General features: G+C 41.6%; 1 protein-coding gene across 3 annotated transcripts in view; it reads left to right on the forward strand.

Annotated features, from left to right (window-relative positions):
• GAS6 (growth arrest specific 6) overlaps nucleotides 1-4,093 on the forward strand; it is a 391,979-nt gene extending 387,886 nt beyond the window's left edge. For all 3 annotated transcript variants that reach the window (XM_053707678.1, XM_053707680.1, XM_053707679.1), the window contains exons 15-16: nucleotides 1,972-2,197; nucleotides 3,552-4,093. In XM_053707678.1, the coding sequence (XP_053563653.1) occupies nucleotides 1,972-2,197; nucleotides 3,552-3,703 (378 nt within the window). In that variant the 3' untranslated portion in view covers nucleotides 3,704-4,093. The remainder of the gene's footprint in view (nucleotides 1-1,971; nucleotides 2,198-3,551) is intronic.
• Nucleotides 4,094-20,115: the final 16,022 nt, after the last annotated feature.

The raw sequence follows: 20,115 nt of genomic DNA on the forward strand, positions 1-20,115 counted from the left end.
GATACTAAACCCAATTTTCTTCTTTCATGATTCAAATAAAGCATGGCATTTTAAGCAACTTTCTAATTTAATCCTATTATACATTTTTCTTTCTTCTGTTGCTATCGTTATTTGAAAAAGTAGGAATCTAAGCTTAAGAGCCGGCCCATTTTTGGTTCGGAACCCTGGATAGTGCTTGCTGATTGGTGACCCTATTCATTAAAGTAATCCCTACCTGACTTCTCCCATACAGCTCTTTTCTTTCGGAGCACCGACCCCCCCCCAGTGTTCACCACCATCTTATCTACTGGCAATCTGCAATTATGCAGTTTTAGGGCTTTACAAAATAAATAAAATATATATATATACTGTTGGGATCATTCCTCAACCCTCCCACCTCTCTGATCCCTCCCAAACTGCTCTTTAACACCCCCCCTAACTAGTTGCCGCCATATTAGTTACTGGCAGCTGTCTGCCATTACCCAGTTTATAGAAATATAATTGTGTTTTTTAATTAATAATTCTGTAGTGTATTGATCTCCCCTCACCTTCCCAATCCTTCTCTAAGCGATCATCAATAGGGCCTCCCTCCCCCTGTCTTAACAGTTTTCTGAATTGTAGGGAACCCTTACCTCCCTTGCCAAATATTTTTTTATGTAGCGTAGGGAACCCTCTACCTCCCCTCTCTCCCGCAATGCACTTCCCGCCTTCCCTCTCTTACCACCCACGGCATCACTGGAAGCCGATGCAAACAGTGACACTGTCACGTTCTGTATGGGTGATCTGCTTTTATGTGGTACAGGAAGAACCATCAGTTCTACAATATGAGGCAGATGCCTTCTGTCCCTGGCTGCAGTTTCAGCTGTCAATGGAGACCACAGCATGAGCCAGAGTGTTGGACGTAGGTACTACGTCAAGAAAGTACACTGGGCATAGTACCTTGTGACGTACCTACATCCGTTTGGCTTAAAGGGTTAAAGCACTATACTTTTAGTGTCTGTGCATCTGCCAATTATTGGGAAGATACTGCATTTTGTTTTGGTTTCCATCTATTTTCAGCATTTTTGTGGGGGGGGGTTTGTTCTGTCCAACATTATCTTTACTGCTTTGGCAGTACTTTTTTGATGGGGGCTTCTAAGTTGAGTCAAGATAAACTCTCGCTGTGTGTTTTTTTTGGTTCTCTGTTTTTTAAATAGAAATGTTATCAATCAGGAAAAGAAGATATTTTACATCACCTGAAAAATGGGGTGAATGCCAGGAAATAACATGCGCAAAGATATGGATACACATTGTTTTTCATAATCTTTTTGTAAAAATAGATTTATTATGATTGTGGAAGAGCTATACATTTATTTAAGAGGACACCAAATGGTAACTAGTAGTTGTTCTCGGTGTAAAGTGTTAATGAACAAAATATAAAATATTTTATTTTTAATGCTCTATTCAGTGCTTGCAATATGTCAGTCACATATATGTCACTTTAAAACAATATCAAAAGGGAACAAGAAAAGCAGAGTAAAAGAAGCCTTCAGATTTAGGCCCCTATTTAAGAAAGTCTGGCGGACCTAATCCGACAGTGCGGGTCAGGTCCACCAGACCTCGCTGAATAAGACAAGCAATACGCTTGCCGTATTAAGCATTGCACCAGCAGCTCACAAGAGCTGCTGGTGCAACGCCGCCCCCTGCAGACTCGCGGCCAATGGGCCGCCAGCAGGGAGGTGTCAATCAACCCGATTGTACTCGATCGGGTTGATTTCCGGCGATGTCTGTCCGCCTGTTCAGAGCAGGCGTACAGGTTATGGAGCAGCGGTCTTTTTGACCGCTGCTTCATAACTGCTGTTTCTGGCGAGCCTACAGGCTCGCCAAAAACACAGGGCATCAAGCTCCATACAGAGCTTGATAGATAGACCCCTTAGACTCACGTATATATCATTAGAGCATTATATATATTTTATAGTGTTATCTAACAGTCTGCTTATTTCTGTTTTTCAGTTTGTAATCCTTTCAGTTGAGAGCCTTGTGGTTTACAGAATGGAAGTGAATGCCTGTGAGGGAGAGCACTCAGTGGAGGTTTCTGTAAGCAAAGATCAAATGCTTCTTACCTTTGATGGTGTAGCTGGACAACAGGAAGTCCATGGCTCCGAACTGAAACTCATCTTCTCCATTTTAAATGTCTACATGCAAAAGGGTGTGAAGACCTACGTAGGAGGATTACCAGGTTATAATTTATTACATATCATTTGTATAGGGTTGTCTAGTTTTATATGCAAGTATTTGTGTACTACATCTGTGTAACTGTGTATGATGTGAGTGCTCTTATTTATAGACAAATCTGTTTAAAGCATAACCTTTGCTTTCCATTAGAATGCAGAGAGAACAAATTATTATTTTGTTTTAACATGTTCCTATCACCATAGTCTTTTTATTATCATTTTATCTATAACAATATTATAATTGGTTGATAATTAAAGGGTCTAAAAAGTCCCATTTAAATATGCTTACCAGAAGTCCCAGTTTGACTGGGATTGTCCCTGTTTTGAGGCGCTGTCCCAGTGTCCCACCCGATTGTTCATTCTGTCCCACCCGGTGCTGGCATTGCAAATACCGGCAATGCAAAAGCCTTTTATTTTACATTCTGATTGCAAGCAATTGGCTAGCATAGCTGACATTGGTGGTATTATCACGATTTTTTATAATGTGTAAGCCCCCGAATGCCCCCTCTAAACTCAAAATGAATTGCAAGTACCACACAACCCTCCGATTGGAAGCCACACTCAGTGACGCCCAAATAGCTTTATTTATCCAATCCAAAACCGCGCTGCAGTTAAAGGAATTTAAGGTGTCATCTGACAAAAATACTGACAGCAGCAGTGACAATGCAGGGCAGAACCGGGGCTATAAGGAACTGGTATTAATAGTGGAAAAAAAGACTAAACCAGGACATGAAGGGAGTCAGTAACGGAAGCAAAGCAGGACCAGGAAAGAGTTAATCATAACCGTGGCATCAAGGCACACAGGGCAGAACAGGAGCGAATAAGACCAGGAATATCCAAGCTACCTCCCGTACACACTACCATGCCTTCCCTCAGAGTAAGCATAATTGGTTCTTGAAATTGTTGAGTCAGAATCAGCAGTCATCACTGTGCCACAAGCAGTGAATATCACTCATTTGGGTCATAGGGACCGATTCCGAGCTTGATGCAGCTGTTTCCGCACGAGCCTTCAGGCTCACCAGAAACAGGAGTTAAGAAGCAGACCGCTGCTCCTTAACTTGTTCACCTGCCCTGAGGCTGTGGACATCAATCCGCCCGATCATATACGATCGGGTTGATTGACACCCCCTGCTACTGGCCGATTGGCCGTAAATCTGCAGGGCGCGGCATTGCACAAGCAGTTTTTAGTCTGGTTATATTCGCTATATACCTTGCTTAGCTGATTTATTTTGACATACACTACTTAGAGTGTGAAGAAACTGATTTTCTGAAGTATAAATCCTCTTTGAAAGATTATTGGAAAATATTAATAAATGTTTCATCTTAACATGAATTTGACTGTGTTTTCCTTTCTGACAGATGTTGCTGTCACTACCACGCCTGTTACTGCGTTCTATCATGGTTGCATGACAATGAGGATCCTTCAGAAACAACTGGACTTGGATGATGCTGTACATAAACACAATGACATCACATCCCACTCATGCCCTCCAATTAAATCTGACAAATAGGTTAACTAGCTTTTCCTTTTTATAAACAAATATTAAAATGTTTTTAATATAAATTATTCTGACTTGCAGTATTGTTTGTATAGTTTCTATAAAAACACTGAAGTTATGTAGGACCTACTGATTTTTACACCATGTCCAGGAATGGATCATTCTGCCTTGTGGTTTAAGTTTGTAATATATTTGTAAATAATTTCTTAATTGTCACAATTTTGTGGTAAGTTCACTCTGTACATCATATGGACATTTGCGTTTTAAAGTACAAATGGGAATTGTATTCTTGATCTTGTTATAACATACTCAACTGGAAAGTTTTTTTTTGTTTTTTTTTAAATTCATTATATGTTATCTAACATATACGTGAATAAAATATTTACATTTTTTTTACACTAATCATGTGTTTTGTGTTGTATAACTTATAAGTATTTAAACGGTAGGCTTTGGCTGGGGTACAGACCCATCTATTAAATACAATTATAAGAAGCTTGGATACCCAGTCAGCAAATGAAATGCAGAATTGTAAATTAGAAAAGTGAGACCTAATGTTTAGGTTATACTGCACTCATACATGCTGTGCTTTATACCTTGGAGTTAACACTGCAAACATTGAGGAGCCTGTCAGCAGGTAATTCAGTTGATCACTGGTAAGTTTTGTTGGGCGTCTGGGATATATGTGAATTTCCTTGAACCGTAAGTAAGGCTTACCTTGTTACATATGCTGGCTTTGACATTTTACAAACTTATAACTCTGCCTGCTCAAGGCGGACTTTGCATATTTAATTCAAAAGCCCCGTGTGTTATGATTTAAAGGGATACAAAGGTCAAAAATTAAATGTGTAAAGGTGCATTTCAAGTTGAAATAGAATAATTTTTGCAATATAATTCCATTAGCAAAAATGCTTCTAGTAAAAGTTATTACTATTTCTCTTACATGGTGTATCCAGTCCACGGATTCATCCTTACTTGTGGGATATTCTCATTCCCTACAGGAAGTGGCAAAGAGAGCACACAGCAGAGCTGTCCATATAGCTCCCCCTCAGGCTCCGCCCCCCCAGTCATTCTCTTTGCCGCTCTAACAAGTAGCATCTCCACGGGAGGGTAAAGTGAATGTGGTGTTAGATTTGTAGTTTTTATTTCTAAAATCAAAAGTTTGTTATTTTAAAATAGTGCCGGTTTGTACTATTTACTCTGTGGCAGAAAGTGATGAAGATTTCTGCTGAGAGGAAAATGATTGTAGCATGTTGTAACTAAAATCCACTGCTGTTCGCACACAGGACTGTTGAGCATCAGAAAACTTCAGTTGGGGGGAACAGTTTGCAGGCTTAACTGCTTTGAGGTATGTTTCAGTCATTTTTTCTAGTCAAGACTTAGTAATGCTAGAAGACTGACAAGAATCCCCATGTGGGAAAGGTAAGCCATATTCTGAGACTTAGTATAGAAGGAAGGCTTATTTGAAAGGGCTCAAACACTGGTGGAAACTGTTAAGGGGCAATCGATTATTTTTTTACAAAAATCTGATATTTATACAAGTTTATACAGTATTACATTTGAAACACTTTTTTGGGGGTTTATTCCACATGGCATCTATTTAGACACCTATTTTGGCTTGGGAAGGCCCCACATCCCCAGAGTGAAGAGGGAGGGGGCCTGAAATTCGCGCCTCAGTTGCGCAGTTCATTTGGCAGACAGCTTCATGCAGCTCCATGTGAAGAGTCCAGAGATTACTTGAGGACTTCAAAGAGGCTTATTTTCGATTAAAACTAATCCCCAAGGAAGGTAGGGCCACAGCAGAGGCTGTGGCATGGTGCTATAGTTTTGCTAACCGGTTGCCAGCTTTAATTTGCTCCGGTTTGGGCAGTAAGGGGTTAATTGACTAATTTACTGTGCAATCATTTCAAAGCATTAGGATCATATGGTGAAAATTATCATAAAGATTGGATGATTTTTGGAGATTTAGTAAAAAAGTGTGCGCTTTTTATTATTTAAAGGCACAGTACCGTTTTTTAAAATTTTTTATTTTACTGTATTTGAGTGCTGTCTAAGTCTGTTTAACATGTCTGAGCCTACAGATAGACCTTGTTCTATGTGTTTAATAGCCATGGCGGTACCCCCTTTACATTTGTGTTTAAAGTGTGCTAAGGTATCTAAACATTTTAAAGACCATGCAGTGACACTTAAAAATGTAGCCCAAGATGATTCTTTAACGGAAGGTAACGAGGATAGTCCTCCTTCCTCTCCCCATGTGTCGACACCAGTTACGCCCGCGCAAGCGATGCCTAGTACCTCTAGCGCATTGGGCCCTATTACATTACAACAATTAGCATCAGTCATGGATAATTCCCTTGCGGCATTTCTATCCAAACTGCCAGTTTTTCCTAAAAAGCGTGATAGCTCAGTTTTAAGAACAGAGGATGAGCAATCAGAAGTTTTGGATGATTTATCTGTTGTACCCTCACAACACTCTGAAGTGGCAGTGAGGGATGTACTGTCTGAGGGAGAAATTTCTGACACAGGAAAGGTTTCCTTAGCGTTTAAATTTAAGCTGGAACACCTCCGCGTACTGCTTAAGGAGGTTTTAGCTACGCTGGATGATTGTGACCCCATGGTGGTCCCAGAAAAATTGTGTAAAATGGACAAGTTTCTAGAAGTCCCTGTATACACTGATGCGTTTCCGATCCCGAAGAGGGTGGCAGATATTGTGACTAGGGAGTGGGAGAGACCAGGTGTACCTTTTGTTCCCCCCCCCCCCCCCATCTTTAAGAAAATGTTCCCCATAACTGACCCCAGGCGGGACGCGTGGCTGACGGTCCCTAAGGTAGAGGGAGCAGTTTCCACACTAGCCAAGCGCACTACCATACCAATAGAAGACAGTTGTGCTTTCAAAGATCCTATGGATAAAAAATTAGAAGGTTTGCTAAAGAAGATATTTGTTCAACAAGGTTTCCTTCTTCAACCGATTGCCTGCATTATTCCTGTAACTACTGCAGCGGCTTTTTGGTTTGAGGCGCTGGAGGAGTCGCTCCAGAGGGAAACTTCATATGACGAAGTCATGGATAGAATTCATGCTCTAAAGCTGGCTAATTCTTTTATCACAGATGCCGCTTTACAATTACCTAAGTTAGCGGCGAAAAATTCTGGTTTTGCCATTATGGTGCGAAGAGCGCTTTCGCTCAAATCGTGGTCGGCTGACGTGTCATCCAAAACAAAACTATTAAATATTCCTTTCAAGGGAAAGATCCTATTCGGCCCAGAGTTGAAAGAAATTATTTCGGATATCACTGGGGGAAAGGGCCATGCCCTTCCACAAGATAGACCGTTTAAGGCCAAAAACAAGGCTAATTTTCGCTCCTTTCGCAACTTCAGGAGCGGACCTGCTTCAGCCTCAGCAACCGCAAAGCAAGAGGGTAACGCTTCCCAGCCCCAAGCAACCTGGAAGCCTTTGCAGGGCTGGAACAAGGGTAAACACGCCAAGAAGCCTGCGGCTGCTACCAAGACAGCATGAAGGGGTAGCTCCCGATCCGGCACCGGATCTGGTAGGGGGCAGACTTTCTCTCTTTGCTCAGGCTTGGGCCGGAGATGTTCCAGATCCCTGGGCATTAGAAATTGTTGCTATGGGGTATCTTCTAGAATTCAAGGACTCTCCTCCAAGGGGAAGGTTCCACATTTCTCGTTTGTCTTCAGACCAGAAAAAGAAACAGGCGTTCTTACGCTGTGTAGAAGATCTACTAAAAATGGGAGTGATACACCCAGTTCCAATTGCAGAACAAGGACTGGGATTTTATTCAAACCTGTTTGTAGTTCCCAAAAAGGAAGGAACTTTCAGGCCAATCCTGGATCTAAAAATTCTAAACAAATTTCTCAGAGTTCCATCTTTCAAAATGGAAACCATTCGGACAATCTTACCAATGATCCAGGAATGTCAATATATGACTACCGTGGATCTAAAGGATGCGTACCTACATATTCCTATCCACAAAGATCATCATCAGTTCCTAGGGTTCGCCTTTCTGGACACGCATTACCAGTTCGTGGCCCTTCCTTTCGGGTTGGCCACTGCTCCCAGAATTTTCACAAAGGTGCTAGGGTCCCTTCTAGCGGTACTAAGACCGCGGGGCATTGCAGTAGCACCTTACCTAGACAACATCTGAATACAGGCGTCGTCTTTTCACAGAGCCAAGGCTCATACGGACATTGTTCTGGCCTTTCTAAGGTCTCACGGGTGGAAGGTGAACGTAGAAAAGAGTTCTCTGTCCCCGCTCACAAGGGTTCCCTTCCTGGGAACACTAATAGACTCGGTAGAAATGAAAATATTTCTGACAGAGGTCAGGAAGTCAAAGCTTTTAACTACTTGCTGAGTTCTTCATTCCATTCCTCGGCCTTCTGTGGCTCAGTGCATGGAGGTAATCGGATTAATGGTTGCGGCAATGGACGTTGTCCCTTTTGCCCGAATTCATCTCAGACCACTACAACTGTGCATGCTCAAACAGTGGAATGGGGATTATGCAGATTTGTCTCCTTAAATACAAATGGACCAGAAAACCAGAGACCCTCTTCTCTGGTGGTTGTCTCAGGATCACCTGTCTCAGGGAATGTGCTTCCGCAGACCGGAGTGGATGATTGTCACGACCGATGCCAGTCTGTTAGGCTGGGGTGCGGTCTGGGACTCCCTGAAAGCTCAGGGCCTATGGTCTCGGGAAGAATCTCTTCTCCCGATAAACATTTTGGAACTGAGAGCGATAGTCAATACGCTCCAGGCATGGCCTCAACTAGCGGAGGCCAAATTCATCAGATTTCAGTCGGACAACATCACGACTGTAGCGTACATCAATCATCAGGGAGGAACAAAGAGTTCCCTAGCGATGAAGGAAGTACCCAAGATCATCAAATGGGCGGAGGATCACTCCTGCCACCTATCTGCAATTCACATCCCAGGAGTAGACAACTGGGAGGCAGATTTTCTGAGTCGTCGGACTTTCCATCCGGGGGAGTGGGAACTCCACCCAGAGGTTTTTGCTCAGCTGACCCATCTATGAGGCATTCCAGAATTGGATCTGATGGCGTCCCGTCAGAACACCAAACTTCCCCTTTACGGATCCAGGTCCAGGGATTCCAAGGCGGCATTGATAGATGCTCTAGTAGCGCCTTGGTCCTTCAGTCTAGCTTATGTCTTTCCACCGTTTCCTCTTCTCCCTCGGCTAATAGCCAGAATCAAACAGGAGAAAGCTTTGGTAATTCTGATAGCGCCTGCGTGGCCACGCAGGACTTGGTATGCAGACCTAGTGGACATGTCATCGGTTCCACCATGGAAACTGCCATTGAGGCAGGATCTTCTAATACAGGGTCCTTTCAAGCATCCAAATCTTGTTTCTCTGCAACTGACTGCTTGGAGATTGAACGCTTAATTCTAGCTAAGCGTGGGTTCTCTGAATCAGTTATAGATACTCTGATCCAGGCCAGAAAGCCTGTCACCAGGAAAATTTACCATAAGATATGGCCGAAATATCTTTGTTGGTGTGAATCCAAGGGTTACTCGTGGAGTAAGATTAGGATTCCAAGGATATTGTCTTTTCTCCAAGAAGGATTGTAGAGAGGATTGTCAGCTAGTTCCTTAAAGGGACAGATATCTGCTCTGTCTATCCTGTTACACAAGCGTCTGGCAGCAGTACCAGACGTTCAGGCATTTGCACAGGCTCTAGTTAGCATCAAGCCTGTCTATGAACCTGTGGCTCCTCCATGGAGTCTAAATTTAGTTCTTTCAGTTCTTCAAGGGGTTCCGTTTGAACCTTTACATTCCATAGATATTAAGTTATTATCTTGGAAAGTTTTGTTTTTGGTAGCTATTTCTTCTGCTCGAAGAGTTTCAGAATTGTCTGCTTTGCAGTGTAATTCACCCTATCTGGTGTTCCATGCAGATAAGGTTGTTTTGCGTACCAAACCTGGTTTCCTTCCAAAAGTGGTTTCTAGTAAGAATATTAACCAGGAAATCATTGTTCCTTCTCTGTGCCCTAATCCAGTTTCTAAGAAGGAACGACTGTTACACAATCTTGATGTGGTTCGTGCATTAAAATTCTATTTAAATGCAACTAAAGATTTCAGACAAACATCATCCTTGTTTGTTGTCTTTTCTGGTAAGAGGAGAGGTCAGAAAGCGACTGCTACCTCTCTTTCCTTCTGGCTGAAAAGCATCATCCGATTGGCTTGTGAGACTGCTGGACAGCAGCCTCCTGAACGAATTACAGTTCATTCCACCAGAGCTGTGGCTTCCACATGGGCTTTCAAGAATGAGGCTTCTGTTGAACAGATATGTAAGGCAGCGACTTGGTCTTCACTGCATACTTTTGCCAAATTTTACAAATTCGATACTTTTGCTTCTTCGGAGGCTATTTTTGGGAGAAAGGTTTTGTAAGCAGTGGTGCCTTCCGTTTAGGTTACCTGACTTGTTCCCTCCCTTCATCCGTGTCCTAAAGCTTTGGTATTGGTATCCCACAAGTAAGGATGAATCCGTGGACTGGATACACCATGTAAGAGAAAAAAGAATGTATGCTTACCTGATAAATTACTTTCTCTTACGGTGTATCCAGTCCACGGCCCGCCCTGGCAATTAAGTCAGGTTCAAATTTATTTTTGTAAAACTACAGTCACCACTGCACCCTATGGTTTCTCCTTTTTCTCCTAACCGTCGGTCGAATGACGGGGGGCGGAGCCTGAGGGGGAGCTATATGGACAGCTCTGCTGTGTGCTCTCTTTGCCTCTTCCTGTAGGGAATGAGAATATCCCACACTGGATACATCGTAAGAGAAAGTAATTTATCAGGTAAGCATAAATTCTCTTTTTTCTGCAGCGTACGCACATATCCTGTGAGGGCCGTGCACCAGTATTCAAATACCACACCTTCTAGGAGGGTCAGCAGTAGCTTGTATGACACAAATTACATCTTCAGAAGCAATACACACCACTGCCAGCTCTGGCCAAGTGCAGTTATCCTAGTATCGCAGTCCAGGTTGCTAGTTGCACAAGTGGACTGGGTGTTGAAGGAAGCTCTATCTCATGTAGCTGGAAAGCTGTACTAAGAGGGCAAGAGGTTGGGGTACCTGTTTGTCTTCTGACTAGCTCTGCTGCAACATTACTGTGCAAAGCACGCAATAAACATACACAGAGCCTATTGAGCATTTGGTAATGCGTTATGTGATGCCAGTGGTTTTTACACAGGGTGGAAGCAGGTATACCACTGACCATAGGTTCTGTAGATGTCTAAGAGGTTGACTGATCTAGGAAGGCCTAGCTAAAGTCAATAGAGCAAAAAAAGTGGGAAAAAAACCCTACTTGCGAGCAAACACGATCCCATATTCTCAAATGCCGTAACCCGACATGAAAATATGAATATTTCACATTCTATTTTTCTATATATATATATATATATATATATATATATATATATATATATATATATATATATATAGGGAGGGACAGAGGAATAGGGGATGGATGAATAGGGATGGATAGGTGTGTGTATGTGTATGTATATATATATATATATATATATATATATATATATATATATATATATATATATACTTACTAGTGGTAAAGCCCGTGTACACGGGCTAAATGTTTTAATGAAAGAAATTGACCTATCCATCCCTATTCATATATCCCCCTATTCCTCTGTCCCTGTCCCTATCCCCCTTTCCAATAAATACAATTACAAAAAATTAAAAAAAAAGCTTAGATTACTGAAAAAAACAAACTTTATAATCCAAAATAAAAAATAAATATGCTAATAACTCATTTAAAAAAAAAAGCCACCCCAAAATAAAACCCTAATCTAAGTAAACTACCAATAGCCCTTAAAAGGGTCTTTTGTAGGACATTGCCCTAAGTTAAACAGCTCTTTTATCTAACAAATTACTAGTTCCCCCTCTAACATTAAAAACCCCTCCCATCAAACCCCCCAAAATAAAAAAAAACTAACATGAATAAACCTTAACTACCCATTGTCCCTAAAGGGGCATTTGTATGGGCACTGCCCTTAAAAGGGCATTCAGCTCTTTTTTTAATACCCTTAAAAGGGCATTCAGCTCTTTTTCACATTGCCCAAAAACCCTAATTAAAATTTTTTTTTTTTTTTTAAATCTTTAAAAAAAACCACTAAAGCCCCAAATAGGTATGCCTGGTTCCTGAAGTCTGTTGGAGAAGGTCTTCTTCCAGGCGGGTCCATCATCTTCATCCACAGCGAAGGCGGCTCAGAGCAATGTTCCCAGATGTGGCGATCCCCGGTGGCGTATGCTCCTCTTCATGCGTTCGTCTGCCGCACACTGAAACCAAGAGCAAGTGAAATCTTATTGGCTGGCCAATAGGATGAGAGCAACTGAAATCTTATTGACTGTTGATCAGCCAATAAGATTTCAGTTGCTCTCATCCTATTGGCTGTTCACCAGCCAATAATATTTCAGTTGCTGTCATCCTATTGGCTGATGTGAAAATGTCAGCCAATAGGAATGCAAGATACCCCAATAAATATGGGGTACCTTGCATTTTATCTTCAGTGTGCGGCAGATGATCACATGAAGAGAAGCCTCCACGCCGCCGGGGACCTTCGCCGCCGAGGATCGCCACATCTGGGAACACCACTCTGCATCTCCACTCCACATCGCCTTCGCTGTGGATGAAGATGATGGACCTGCCTGGAAGAAGACCTCCGCTGGACTTCAAGAACCGTGAGTACCTATTTGGGGCTTTATTGTTGGGTTGTTTTTTTTTTGTTTTTTTTTAATTAGGGTTTTTTGGGCAATGTGAAAAGGGCAGTAAAAAAGAGCTGAATGCCCTTTTAAGGGCAACGCACATACAAATGCCCCTTTAGGAGCAATGGGTAGTTTAGGTTTAAGTTAGGTTTTTTATTTTGGGGGGTTTGGTTGGTGGGGGGTTTTACTGTTAGAGGGGGGCTTAGTATATTTTTAATGTAAAAGAGCTGATTTCTTTAGGGCAAAGCCCTACAAAAAGCCCTTTTAATGGCTATTAAAAGAGACCTGATGGATAAGAAGATGAAAACTTTTCTGAGAAAATTTTTAAAACATACAGGATATTTGTTTCAACCTTCAGTGGCTGTTGCCTTGGTTGCTCTAGCTGTGGCCTTCTGTTGTGACTTGTCGGAATTGTTCGAGGTAGAGGGTCCCCTCGACATTATCCAGGAAAGAATTAAAGCCTTGAGAATTACTTATTCTTTTATCTGCGATGCAAACATGCAGATCATTCACCTAATTGTTCAGACCAATCGGGCGCTCTGGCTGAAGCCCTGGTCTGCGGATATGACTTCTAAGTCTAGACATCTTTCCCTTTCTTTTAAGGGAAATATTTTATTTGGTCCAGGCCCAGACTCCATTTTCTCCATTTTCTCCACGGTTACAGGGGGCAAGGGTGCCCTCCAACCGCAGGTTAAAGAGAACAAGTCTAAGGGACAGAGATTTAAGTTTCGTTCTGAGAAATTCCTACGACAACAGTCCTCTTCTAAGCCTGAGCAAGCCAAGAGTACTTGAAAGCCGGCTCAATCCTGGAATAAATCCATGGAGGTTATAGTTCAGGGATACAAGATAGGTTTCAAATCTCATCCACCCAAGGGCAGATTTCTCCTCTCAAGCCTGTCTTCCAAGCCAGGCAAGAAGGAAACCTTTCTGGGGTGCGTGTGGGATCTGTCCTCCTTAGGGGTCATTGTTCCAGTTCCTATCGCAAAAAGAGGTTTGGGATACTATTCAAACCTGTTTGTGGTTCCAAAGAAAGAGGGAACTTTCCGCACATTTCTGCATCTAAAGTGCTTAAACAAATTTCTAAATGTCCCCTTGTTCAAGATGGAGACAATAAGGTCCCTTCTTCTGCTGAGTTCAGGAAGGACAGTTCATGACCACTATAAATATGAAGGATGCTTACGTTCATGTTCCAATCCACAAGGATCACTTCCAGTTCCTAAGGTTTGCGTTCCTGGACCAGCACTTCCAGTTAATTGCACTTCCGTTTGGTCTAGCTACTGCTCCAAGGATTTTTACGAAGGTTCTAGGGGCTCTTCTAGCCGTTGAAAGTCCAAAGTAATCAGGCTCTTCGTTGCTAGAACCCAGGGTATAGCAGTAACTCCCTACTTGGATGATATTTTGGTACAAGTTCTTAATTTTCATCTGGCGGAGGACCATTCGGCATCTCTTCTCTATCTTCTTCAATCTCATGGATGGAAGATAAACTTAGAAAAGACTTATCTTATTCCAAGCACCAGAGTAGAATTCATGGGTACTGTAGAAGACTCCATATCCATTAGGATATTCCTAACAGACCAGAGACGTTGCAAGCTAGCTTCGGCATGTCTTGCCCTCTGGACCTCCTTAAGGCCATCTGTGGCTTAGTGTATGGAGGTAATTGGTCTCATGGTGCCCAACATGGACATCATTCCCTTTGCCAAGTTCCGTCTCAGACCATTGCAACTGTGCATGCTGAGGCAGTGGAATGGTGATCATTCGGATCTGTCTCAACAGATTTCTCTGGACAACCAGTCAAGAGAATCACTCTCTTGGTGTCTCTATCCAGATCATCTGTCCCTTGGTACATCCTTTCTAAGACCATCCTGGGAGATTGTGACTACAGACGCAAGTCTATCAGGATAGGGAGCTGTTTGGGGTGCCAAGAAGGCACATGGCCTGTGGTCTCAGGAGGAATGCTCCCTCCCGATCAACATTCTGGAACTTTGGGCAATCTTCAATGCTCTGAAGGCTTGGCCCCTTCTGAGTTCTTCCCGGTTTATCATATTCCAATCAGACAATATAACCATGGTGGCTTACATCAACCATCAGGTGGGGACGAGAAGCTCCCTAGCAATGAGGGAAGTATCTCGGATTCTGGAGTGGGCGGAGGCCCACAGCTGTTCGCTGTCAGCAATCCACATTTCAGGTGTGAACAACTGGGAAGCGGATTTTCTCAGCAGACAATCCTTTCATCCGGGGGAATGGTCTCTCCATCCCGAGGTGTTTATAGAGATATGCAGGTGGGGGACGCCGGAGATAGATCTCATGGCATCTGGTCTCAATACCAAGCTACTTAGATATAGGTCGAGTTCCAGGGATCCTCAGGCGGAGCTAATAGATGCATTAGCGGTGCCTTGGAGGCACAATCTAATTTACCTTTTCCCGCCAATACCACTACTTCCTTGTGTAGTGGCCTGCATCAAGCAGGAGCAGGCATCAGTGATACTGATTGCTCCATCGTGGCTGCGAAGGACGTGGTTTGCGGATCTGGTGGGGGATGTCATCTTCTCCTCCATGGAAGTTACTTTGTCGCAGGGATCTGCTGGAACAAGGTCCTTTTGTTCATCAATATCTAGATTCTCTGAGGCTGACTGCGTGGAGATTGAACGCTTAGTCCTAGCCAAGAGAGGTTTTTCTGAGAGAGTTATTGATATTCTCATTCAAGCTCGTAAGCCGGTTACTCATCACATCTATCATAAGGTGTGGAGAACCTATTTATTCTGTTGTGAAGAGCGTGAATTCCCCTGGCATAAAGTTAAGGTTGCCAGGATCCTATCGTTTCTCCAGGATGGACTGGAGAAGGGTCTTTCTGCCAAATCCCTGAGGGGGACAGATTTCGGCCCTGTCTGTTTTTACTGCACAAGAGGCTCTCGGAGCTTCCTGATGTACAGTCCTTTGTTAAGGCTCTGATTAGAATCAGACCTGTGTTTTGATCTAAGGCTCCTCCTTGGAGTCTGAATCTTTTTCTTAAGGTTTTGCAACGGGCTCTGGTTGAGCCTATGCATGAAATTGACATTAGGTTGTTGTCCTGGAAGGTTCTTTTCCTACTGGCTATTGCTTCTGCGCGCAGAGTTTCTGAGATTGCCGCTTTGCAATGTGAGCCTCCTTATCTGGTGTTCCATTCTGATAAGGCTGTCCTACGTACTAAGTTAGGTTTCCTTCCTAAGGTCGTGTCTGACCGCAACATCAATCAAGAGATTGTGGTTCCTTCCTTATGTCTCAATCCTTCTTTGAAGGAACGTTTGCTTCATAATTTGAACGTGGTTCACGCCTTAAAGTTCTATCTTCAGGCTACTAAGGATTTTAGACAAACCTCTTCCTTGTTTGTTGCCTATTCTGGGAAGTGTAAGGGTCAGAAGGTCTCTTCGACTTCCTTATCCTTTTGGTTGCAGAGTGTTATCCGCTTAGCTTATGAGTCAGTGGGACATAAACCTCCTCAGATAATTACGGCTCATTCTACTACAGCAGTGGCTTCCTCTTGGGCCTTTAAGAACGAGGCCTCCTCCATGGTCTCCTTACATACTTTTTCTAAATTTGACAAGTTTGATGTTTTTGCTTCAGCTGAAGCAGCCTTTGGGAGAAAAGTTTTGCAGACTGTGGTGTCCTCAGGTTAGGGTCCGCCTCTCTTTTTGTCCCTCCCGTTATCATTCAGTGTCCTCTAGAGCTTGGGAATAAGTTTCCCAACAGTAAGGAATGAAGCCGTGGACTCTCCTTATATTAAGAAGGAAAACATAAATTATGCTTACCAGATAATTTCTTTTCCTTCTGTATAAGGAGAGTCCACAGCCCACGCCCGTGTTCTCCGATGGGCGGCCCTCTAAATTATATATTTTTCTTCTGGCACCTTTTATACCCTGATATTTCTCCTACTATTCCTTGTTCCCTCAGCAGAATGACTGGGGGATGGGGGAAGTGGGAGAGGTATTTAAGCCTTAGGCTGGGGTGTCTTTGCCTCCTCCTGGTGGCCAGGTTTAGTGTTTCCCAACAGTAAGGAATGAAGCCGTGGACTCTCCTTATACAGAAGGAAATTATATGATCTGGTAAGCATAATTTATGTTTTTATTTTTATTTTTTCATAGGGATTAGGTTTAATTTCTGTAATTTTAGATTAGTTTAAACTTTAGTTTTCTTTATTTTTAAAGTAATGTTAGGTTTTTTAATTTTAATTGTAATTTAGGATTATTTTAATTTATGTAATGGGGTTAATTTAGGTGGTGTTAGGTTAGGGGGCTTAGTGATTAGTTATTTGCGTTGTGGGGTTTGGCGGTTTAGGGGTTATTAGATTTATGTTAATTGTGATGTGGATTAATGGCAGTTTTGGGATTAATATATTTATTAGGTTAATTAGCGATGTGGGTTAATGGAGGTTAAGGGGTTAATAGATGTATTGGGTAGTTTGCGATGTTGGAGTTGGTGGGTTAATAATTTTATTAGGTAGTTGGTTAGTTTTTTTTTTTTTTTTTAAATACCTATTGCGGGCGGTTAGTTTTTTTTTTTTATATAATTATTGCGGGCGGTGGTGGATTTTTTCACCACCCTGCCATTTTCTGAATCCACCTGGATGCAGTGAAGTTGCGTGTGCAACTGGCGATACCGACAGACGCGTTACAAACTCGATTATAGAATAGATATATATATATATCTAGATTATTATATATAGGTATAGATATATACAGATATGTATAGGAATATCTATTTATACATTAATTATAACAAAAAAACTCAGCACACCTGAAATGCAAAAAATACAACAAGATTTTATTATAGAGTATCTAAATACAATTCTAAAACCTGAATCCAACCCTTTCAACCCATCCACTCATGCAAAGCACATTCATTCATAAAACAAACTGATTCGACTCAGGCGTCCCTGGAAGAATCAAAAGAAGGCTCTCACAAAGACACTGCTCTTGTATATTCAAGAGTATATCCTAGAAAGTTAATTTGAAGATGGACAGTCCCGTAAACATACTGAACTTTCAAACTTGTATCCAAATGATTATTCTTTGATGTAAGCTAATAGACAAAGTTGCTGTGAAAATTTCTTTTTACAATTAGAAACATATCCTCTTAAGCATGAGGTTTAATAAGCATTTCCACAGGCTGTGATAATTATGTTTCTTTTAGCAAGTGTAAGCACATCTATATGTTAGTGCATATTGCAAAAAAATGTCAAAAAGCCGTTAGTTCGTCCAGCATAAGTGTAAAAGTCAATCTGTATTCACTCTCAACCTACTCCAAGGCTCTTTCAAAGTTCCCCTTTATCGAACCACTCATGCGGTAGGGTTATATTCAGCCTGAGTATCGGTGTGGCAATTCTAACAGTTGATATCACAACCTATGCGTAACATATGCAGCGTCTCCCAGCACTATTGTGTTAGTATATTAGAGCGTCTCTAATGCAGTGGAAGCTGTAAGTTAAGACAGCATATGTATCACCAATCATCTGTGTGAGCTGGTATTACGTCTGGATTAGTATGGAAACTGGCCAGTTAAAACATGCATGTTAATTAACTTTTATGATACTTGCAGTTCCATGTCCTCTCGAACAGATAGGAGTGCCCCCGACTTTAATCCACTCGTGCGGACGGGAAAACAAACACCACCTGTTATGATTTCATCTCATTGTGGAACAACGGCTCTGTTGGTAATTCTTTGTCTTTAGCATCAAAAGGCCTTGTATCGGGAAGCAGTTCAGTGAGCAGCCTTTACACTCCGACGCGCGTTTCGGGACTCCGCCCTTTTTCAAGGAGTATACGTCATCATGTAAACGGCCTCTTTTAGAAGGGCCAAAATGTGATTCTATTGGTGCATTCACGCGCACCTTTCAAATACGTCACCCATTCAAACCGCAATGTGAAACATAAACAGTGTATCTAAATCTGTATTTAAACCAACTAAGTGTAACATTCTTACTTTGTGAAACTAGTATTTCTTAATGCAGCAACGATGCAAGAACATATCATAATCGCAACATGTTAATTTAAATCTATACATATGCAGGATGATTCTTAGTGTGCCTGTTTTTTATTACTTAGATATATTAACGCTATCATGTAATTAACAGGCCTCTCTGTAAGGGATCAAATTCTCTTAAAGCTAAAGGGGTATTTCATTAATTTCAATCTGTAAATGCTGCAATAGCCCGATACAGAGCCATATAACATATTTATTAAATACAGACTGAAGTTGTATTGAAAAAAAGGGGGGCAAAATAAATCTCTATAAGGTAATAAATCTATCTGGGCATTTTGGATATTTTTTGTATTCATACATCCTAATGGGCATTTTACCCACCTTAGTTGAATCATAATCATACAAAATGACCCCAGGAGATATCTCTATTGAGTCCCCTAGGGGTCAATGTGTCCAATTTTCTTATCCATTGGGCTTCTTTCTTAAATAGTGCTTTTTGTCTATCCCCTCCTCTCCTAAAAGGAGGGACATCATCTACTATTTGGAACCGTAATTGGCTTTTGTTATGGGATGCCATTGTAAAATGATAGGCTACTGGTGCATCCCAATCTGAATTGCCTATGGCTGCTTTATGCTGTCTGATCCTATCTCGGACGCATTGTGTGGTCTCTCCCACATAGGCAAGCCCACATGGGCATTTAATGACATATATCACGTGACTTGAGTTGCATGTATATGTACTTTTAATTCCTATCTTACGTCCAGTGTGAGGATGTGTCACATTGTCACTTTTTATCATGGAATTGCATTGTGCACAATTGTAACAGGGGAAGCAACCCTTCTTCTGTAAAGATGGAGCAGGATTTCTAGTACCTAGATCAGCTATAATGAGTACATCTTTGAAGTTTCTATTTCTCTTGTATGAGAAGAGTGGTGGATCTTTAAAAATATCTGCCAACTGTGGTTCCTCTTTAAGTAGATACCAGTGTTTATTAATACAGGTTTTAAGTTTTCTACTGTGAAACCCATATTGTGTAACCAGGGGTACAGAGAATTCTTTCCTTCTTTTAGGTTTAGGTTCAAGAAGAGTAGCTCTCTCAATCTGATCTACTCTTTCCAGATTCTCTTGTATTACTTGATTAGGATATCCCCTTTCCCTAAATTTAGTAGCCATTTCATCCAATCTAACTTGTAATTTATTGGGATCTGATACAATTCTCTTAGTTCTGAGTAGCTGACTGTATGGTAAACTCCTTATAGTATTTGGAGGGTGGAAACTGTCAAAGTTAAGTAAATTATTGCGATCTGTTACTTTTGAAAATATATCACATTCGAGTTTACCTTCTTCAATATATACCATTGTATCCAGGAAACTAATTCTCTCTGCATTACTTTCCATGGTAAATTTTAAATAATCTGTTTTCGAGTTGAGGGTCTCTAAAAATTGTCTAAGAGTGTTTTCATCACCTACCCAAACCAGGAATACATCATCTATGTATCTATACCAACATTTTATGTTTGTCTTGAATAGTTCATCCTCATAGACAAACTGTTCCTCATATTTTCCTACAAAAAGATTTGCATATGTAGGGGCTACATTAGAGCCCATTGCGGCCCCTTTGGTTTGTACATAGAAGGTGTCTTCAAACATAAAGTAACTCTCATAAAGAATTATTTTAAATAAATCAGATATCAATCTTCTTTCTGAAGGTGTAAATA

The sequence above is a fragment of the Bombina bombina genome, chromosome 3, assembly GCF_027579735.1.
Source record: "Bombina bombina isolate aBomBom1 chromosome 3, aBomBom1.pri, whole genome shotgun sequence".
NCBI lineage: Eukaryota > Metazoa > Chordata > Amphibia > Anura > Bombinatoridae > Bombina > Bombina bombina.